Source organism: Cinclus cinclus, chromosome Z (assembly GCF_963662255.1).
Source record: "Cinclus cinclus chromosome Z, bCinCin1.1, whole genome shotgun sequence".
Lineage (NCBI taxonomy): Eukaryota > Metazoa > Chordata > Aves > Passeriformes > Cinclidae > Cinclus > Cinclus cinclus.
The window spans coordinates 76,394,230-76,401,712 of NC_085084.1; the positions used below are offsets into that span (position 1 = coordinate 76,394,230).

Sequence of the window (7,483 nt, forward strand, 5' to 3'; positions counted from 1 at the left end):
GCACTCCGAGTTTGCTGGGTCCTGGGTGTACATGCTGGCTGCCCCCTATCACTGCTGTGGGACACTCTGGGGACAGGAGGCCAAGCTTGCCTGATGGGACAGTGACCTGAGTCTGGGGTGGGATTTTAAACAACAGGAAGCTGTAGGTACCCAGAATTGCCCACAGAAAAGCCAGAAGCCCTGTAAGCACACCAGAGAGAGGCTAGCTGGACACAGCTGTTTAATGAATGTATCTCAGTACAGATAGGGAGTTGCAACCCATGCACCCACGGCTGCCTCCTCGCCATGGCTCTGGCCACATCTCGGACCTGGCATCCGAAATATCCCCATTGGCGCTCTGGCCACATCTCGGACCTGGCATCCAAAATATCCCCATTAGCCTGGCATGCCAGGATGGTAGAGGAAGATGTCGTGGCACTGGTGCGCCTCCTGGTCTTGCAGTGGGGGAGACCCTGGGGAGGGGAACTGTGCCCTGGTTGGGGGAAGGGGGCTGACTGGGATGATACCCACAGGGCATCAGGGATAGAGGTAAGGGAGTGACCAGGTTGCTGTAAATGCACCCCTGGTCTGTGTACACCCTGCGGCCTCCTGGCTGAGCCACAGCACACCAGGCAAGGAGAGGCTGAGGGCACTACAGGAAGGGATTAGAGGGGCAGGAGCAGGTGCTGGGGCTACCACAGGACCTGGGCATCCCAAGCCCTGGCATGTTTGGGGCAAGGTTTCTGGGCTTCCTGCTCCTTCATCTGTGGGCTGAGTGCCCATCTACCTATCTATCTTAGGGCTGCCAACGGGCCCAGTGAATGCCTCATCCCTGCAGCTGACACCTGGGGGGAGCTCTGGGCTCTGCCTCTTCCTCATTAACACAAGCACTAATGCTCCCAGCAAGGCAAGGCTGCCCACTTGATGTGGTGGGTAGAGAGCAAGACTGAACAGGGGTGGTGTGGGACTGGAATGGCAAGCAAATGAAGGGCATCCCTTGGAACCAGGGGTACAGGAGGGGATGGGGGATGCAGGGGAGTGCTGCTGGCAAGATGAGATGCATAGGGGGGTTCCCCTACATCTGACCTTGACTTCCCGTCCCTCTGATGCTTTCTGTTACCAGTGCTTCTTTCTACACCATTGCTGTTGGCGTTAAATTGTTGGTTGTCAGCACTGAAGGGTTGAACCATGCCAGGGAACAGTCTCCCAGACACAGCCACTGGCCTCCAACCCCTGTTGGAGTAGGGCAGGGATGTGAAAGACCCTGAAGGGAGTCAGCCACATCCCCTGAGGATCCACCATGCTGACGAGCTGAGACACTGCTTGCCACAGACCCGTGGGTGCTGCCTGTGGCATGCAGAGGTTCAGCCGTGCTGCCCCATGGCACTGTGGGAGGCTGGGGCACACGGGTGCTCTGGGTTCCACTGTCACCCCACAAGCATCCAGGGCAGACCCTGCTCTGTCTGCAGATCCCTGGGTGCTGTGGGGATGGGCACCATGGGGGCAGCATGTTCCCTGCCCCTTGTGCCTCATGGTGACCCCAGGTACAGGACCCTTCCCCGCTATGGTCCCTGCAGGGCATGGGGGGACTGTGGGGACGCGCCCTGCCCCGCCCTGCTTCCCCCCACCAATCAGACACCCAAGAGCCACTCCCGCTCCTTCAGCCAATCAGAGCCCGGCGCCCATTCTCTTGACAGCCAATCCAAGGGGAAGGCGGGGCAGAGGGCAGCATGGCCACTTCCCTACCAGCCAATCAGTGCCCGGCTGTGCCCGCGGGGGGTGAGGGCGTGGCACTGTGCGCTCGAGGCGCGGCTGGCTCTAGGCGAGGGGCTGCAGGTGCAGGGCAGCGCTGTTGGGGCGCGCGGCCAGGATGTAGGCAACGTTCTCCCGCAGGAATCCAGGCCAGTCGATGCTCCTGTGGGCAAATGTGGGCCCATTGGACACCCTGGCAACACTGCTCCCCCAGGATCTTCCCCTGAAATGGAGGTGTCCACCACCCCCCAACCATCCCTGCCTCACCTGGTCTCCTCCTGCTTTGTGGCTGGCAGGATCTTTTCCGGGCTCTTGCCATTCCTGCTGCTGGCAGGGCTGCCCTCTGATATGGGCCCCACATGGCTGATGCTGTGGCAAGAAGGAGGATGCTCTTCATCCCCGCTCCTTGCACCCGAAATGGTGGTGGTGGGGGAAAGAGGGTGCACAGGGCTGAGGAGCCATGGAAGAGAAGGTGGCAGGAAGGGGGGGCAGCCATTTGTGTGCTGAGACCCTTTGGTAGGTGTTGGGGCTGTGGTGGGAATCCCAGCTGGGATATCACCCCTACACCAGGGTGGGCATCCCCTCACCTGACATTGCAGGAAAGCATCTCCTTTTGGTGCTTGCGGAACCAGGTGTGCCGGGCCTGGCGGCACTCACCCTCCCCAATGAAGCCGTCATTGTCCTGGTCCAGGGCTAGGAAGGCTGCCCGTGCCCGCTCTCGCTCCTTGGGTGTCAGCAGCCGCAGAAGGGCATTCTAGGGGGTCAGAGAAACGGAATGGAGCATTCATCCCATGCGAACCTCCGTCCTTATATTCCCAGAGCCGTAGGGGTCTCCACCCTGAGTGCCATGGCCATAGGAGTCATCCCCCAGTGCTACAACCCTGGCCGTCAGCTGTAGGAGCCAGGAGCCAGCTTTGGGTGCCGTGACCATAGGTGCTGGTCATGGGCACTGACCTTGGGTGCTGTGGCTGTGAGTGTTGGACCCAGGTGCCACTACCACAGCTGCTGGCTGTGGTAGCAAGCTCCTGGGTGCTGTGACCATGTGTGACAGCCATGGGAGCAAGCCTTGGATGTCACAACCATACCTGTGGCCGTATTTTCTGCAGCAGCTGGATGGACTCATGAGAGAGGAAGTCCTGCCACTCAATTTGCCCCTTCTTGTCGGGGTCCAGGGCATTGAACTGCAGGGCTGCCTGCTCCTCCTTTGCCTCGGGCATGGTCCGCTCGAACTGCTGCTTGTGCACTTGGTGTTTGTAGTGCAGGAAGTCATCCAGGGTCAGGCAGCTCTCTGCAGGGGACAGATTAGCTGTATTATGCCCAGGAAGAAGGGGGGACCCACCTCCCCAGCTGCTTCCCGCAGTCATCTGGGACCTGCCACATGGTGGGGTTCACACCTGGAATGATCTTGCAGTTCTTCAGGGTCTCCATCAGGCTGTACATCTCTTCCTCTGTCAGCAACAGATTGAGGTTGTCCTGGGGTTGGAGGCAGAGAAGAGACATGAGGCAAAGACATGGGGTGGAGAGAACACACATCTGTATGGCAGCACTGGTATCCCTTGAAAGCAAGTGAGTGGGGACACCCAGAGAGACGTTGTGCTGTGTCACCCAAGGGTGCTGCAGTGGGATGGCTCCCCTCCCCGGGCTTTGGCCATTCCAGCTCTGCCCATGGGATCACATCCCCCGCCAAGGTCCTGGGGAGATGTCTGCAGAGGTGGGAAGGTGGCAAAGGGCCACTGTCCCCTGTGTCTGGTGACCCCATCAGGCCAAGGTGGGTGGTGGGAACTGAAGAGCAGCATGTCCCTTACTGCCCCAGACCAGGTGGTGAGATGGGACCCTGCTCATGTCCATGTGGGGCACAGTTCTCTGGGGATCACCCACCACCTAGCAGCAGCCTGGTGTCCCTCAGTCCAGGCACTTACGCAGTAGTAGCAGCTCCAGCCTGTCTCGGTGTGCGCCGTCTCTGTCACCTCCACAGCACTGTCCTTCTGCAGGTACCCCATGCGGCGCAGGCAGCCGTCGTGATACACCCGGTGGCAGATGCGGCAGGGGAAGAGGCTCTCGGCTGTCCACACCTCACAGATCTCACACATCTCATCATTCACAATCTGGGGAGGGATGGACAGAGCAGTGTGGACAGGTGCTTGACTTCTCAGTCTAGGTGGTACTTTGCAGGTGGGGGTGGATGCTGAGGGCAGAGAGGACTGGGAAGATGGGAATGTGTGGGGCTGGAATAGGGAAGAGGTTATTGTAAAGGACATGACTGGTCAAGTTAGAGGAGGGTGGGTGTGTTTGTGGGGATGAATGATGGGTGGATGGGTCTGACTATAGAGTCGATGGGCTGTGGAGTCATAGGTTCTCTGCAGTATGGTACATGTGGGTGGTTGGACTGTAGGGTTGTACATTGGCTGGTCTTCAGGGTTGTAAGTGTCGATGGATAAGCTGTAAGGTTTTCACACACATTTCCATTTCCACTTCCAAAGAGATACTTACCTGGATATATTATCTGGGTTATGCCATGTAGTAATTTAGCTAAGGGCATGGTTGGACACTGGAACAGGCTCCCCAGGGCAGTGGTCACAGCACCAAGCCTGGACAATATTCTCAGGCACATGGTGTGATTCTTAGGGTGTCCTGTGCATGGCCAGGAGTTGGACTTTGATGATCCTTATGTGTCCCTTCCAACTGAGGATATTCTGTGTCTTTACAGTGCTATATAAGGCTGTTGGTGGGCTGGGGTTTAGGTTTGGGTGAGTGGCTGTATGAGTAAGGCTGTTGGTATGGATGAGTGGGTTGTCAGATTGAGGGCATGGGTGAATAAGCTGTTGGGTTGTAGATGGGCAGGGATGTAGGGGCTGCAGGTATGGAGGGATGGCTTGAGTTGCAGGCTGATTGACTGTAGGCGGAATAACATGTAGGTCAAATTGTCCTCTCTTCCCCAGACCTAGAGCTGCCCATGTGCAGCTGTGGCTTCTTTTCAAGACACCCCAGGGTCCCTCCAGGGTATATCTGAACAGTTGCACCCCCCTTCCAGTGTGGCACCTCCACCTGCTCAGCCTGGCCACGGGCACCCTACCCCACTGAGCCAGCTACACAGGGCTTTGCAAGACTGCCACTGCCTGGCAGACACTCAGGTGCTTGTACAGCCCTGTGCACCTCCAGCCCTGTCCCCATCCCTCCCACACCATCTCTGTGGTTCCATCAGCTCACCTGCTCCCTCTGCTCCAGGCTGATGTCCGGGGGCTCATCATCGTGGAGCTCCCTCTTGGGTCGGATGAAGGCTGGTGGTGTGAACCTGTTGGCCCGGTCAAACTCCTCTGGCTCCACGCCCCGGCCATCCCGCAGCCGCTCCCAGGCTGCCTTGCTGGCACTGCTCTCTTCTGGCTGGGAAGGTCCTGCCAACACTTCCTCCTCTCCCTCCTGCACCTCTTGCTCCAGCGTTCCCTGGCGTGCGGTCCCCGCCTCCGCCCGACGCCGTGTCGATGGCTGCTCCCGCAGCCCATCCTTGAAGGCTGACACGGCCAAGCTGACCTTCTGCACCCTCTCCACCGTCTGCTTCCTGGACATCAGCACCCCCATGGCTCTGCAGTGGGAAGGAAGGTGCTATGTCCCTGACCCCCAAAAGGGTGTCCCAGTGGTTTTCCCCTAGCTGCATGAGGAGCAGCTCAGGGCAGGGAGAAATGGGGTCTTTGTGCGAAACTGACACCGGAGTCATGATGATGGCTGTGGAGAGATGGATTCCTGGCCATGGAGGGTCTGAGTGGGTGGGAAGTGGGACAAAAGGCAGGGAGATGGTTTGGGGGTGCCTCCCCACCCTTGCTATAGACTCCAGCTTAACAAGAAACACATCCAGGCCTTTTCCATGCCAGATCAGTAAAACCCAGAGGGACTAGGACCAGCTGTAACCCTTCTTGCGTGCATCTCCTTTCTGCCATGAAGACATCCTCTGTGGCCAGTCAAGGGTGAAAGATGTCCTCCCTGCAGCAGTGCCCAGGACTAAATCATAGCAGGTCTGGTGCTGACCCCTTACCTTCCTTAATTCCTCTTGACTCAGCTGCCTTTCTTGCACTCACATGCTCGTGTGCGCACTGCTGTTGTGATCACTGGGCATCCTGCATCCTGCAAGGAGCCATGTGGGGAGGCTGGGCCAGCAGTTGGAAGACTGTGATGGTGCAAGAGGGAAGGGGAGCAATGTACAGACAGGGATGCATGGTTCCCAAGAAGGACATTTGGCTTCAGTACCAAGGGATGATCAACTTAGGATAAAGTGGGGAGGCCAACAAGCAGCAGCAATAACAAGTTGGACTCTGTCTGACTCGGTATGAGCTGAAGCTGGGGAGAAGCAGAATTTGGCCTTCAGCATCGTGGGGCACAGCACCACCCCACATGGGTTCAAGGGCTTCTCTTGTGCCATACTGGGGTTGTATTCTGGAAGACGCTGCCCTGGGCAGTGGTGGAATCACCATCTCTGGAAGCATTTAAAAACTGTTACATGACACTTAGCAGCCGTGGCAGCATTGGGTTAATGGTTGGAGTCAATGATCTTAGAGGTCTTTTCCAGCCTTAATTATTCTCTAATTTTATGCTGCAGCAAAGAGGCACTTCCAGCTGATGCCCAGGGACCAGGAGGCAAAGCAGGGAGATTGGAGCAGCAATCTTCCTGCCCTGCCAGCCTCAGCAGGGAAGTCCCCAGGTAGTGGGATAATTAGCAGCACGCGTGCACACCGCCGGGATCTCACTGCCTGCGGGAGGACTCGACACCGCGGGCACTGCTGTGGCAGGGAGCCTGGTCAGGGTAATTACAGGTACCCCGCAGCAGCAGGGCCGAGCGGAGCAGAGCAGAGCATGCTGGCAGGCGGTAAACACCACTGCGTGCACACGCATGTGATTTCCCAGCCTCTCCCCACCACCGCGGGACCATCTGCCTGCAGATTCCCACGCGCTGAGCCGGGTTTGCAACACGTGTGGGCCCTGTCCTGCGCGTGGGGGTCCCAGCAGCGTGCGTGTGTGTGGGCCGGGGTACTTGCACCTGTTGGCCGCAGTGCCTGGCTCGGAGCTGATGCTGATTCTTCAGCTCCCGGGGCTTTGCAAAGGTGGGAGCGGGGCAGAGCTGGAGGCACGTGTCCAAGCCACAGCGACAGCATCTCTGCGGCTGTGCCAGTGGGAAGGAAAACACCTGGGTGTTTCTACCTCCTCGCCGTGCCACCACCCTCTGCCTGGCTGGCTCAGGATCACGTCTGCCGTGGTCAGGATCAGCTCTGCTGCTGGGCAGCATTGCAGCTCTGCCTGCGAGCGAGAGAGTTGGAGAAGTCACAGGGAAATCCCCCCAAGATCTGCCTTTGTAGGTCTCTGCACCACCAAGCATTGGCCAGATCCAGGCCCACTCCTGCCTAGGTTTGGGTAGAATTGGGGAGGAGAGGGTCCAGAGGGGCTAGGCTCACAGAGAAGAGTGAAAAGAGGTGTGTGGCTCACAGCACACCAATCTCCCTGGTACCTACTCCAGTGTTCCTCAACCCAGCATGCTGGCAGCTTCTCCCCACGGTGCTGCTGAGCTCTGGGTGCCCTAACCCCAGCCACTCTGCAGTGCAGTGAGGCAGCCTGGCCAGGGTTCTACAAATAGAAGGGTGGCTGGTGTGCTATATTTCCCTTCAAATCTAGTTTCTCTGTGTATTCATACCATAGTCACCCACCTGCACTGTGCTGCTGCTGTAAGATCCCAGCCCACCTCCCTCTTTTCTTCCTCTCCCAAGCCTAC

The 7,483-nt window shown here is 58.2% G+C and overlaps 1 protein-coding gene across 1 annotated transcript; it reads right to left on the reverse strand.

Annotated features, from left to right (window-relative positions):
- Positions 1-1,797: 1,797 nt before the first annotated feature.
- On the reverse strand, positions 1,798-5,307 carry PHF24 (PHD finger protein 24). The gene is made up of 7 exons (XM_062513656.1): positions 4,939-5,307; positions 3,651-3,836; positions 3,126-3,204; positions 2,817-3,019; positions 2,319-2,485; positions 1,999-2,136; positions 1,798-1,894 (listed from the first exon to the last, which is right to left on the reverse strand). Exons 1-7 carry the CDS (start codon positions 5,305-5,307, stop codon positions 1,798-1,800), a joined length of 1,239 nt encoding a protein of 412 aa, XP_062369640.1.
- Positions 5,308-7,483: the final 2,176 nt, after the last annotated feature.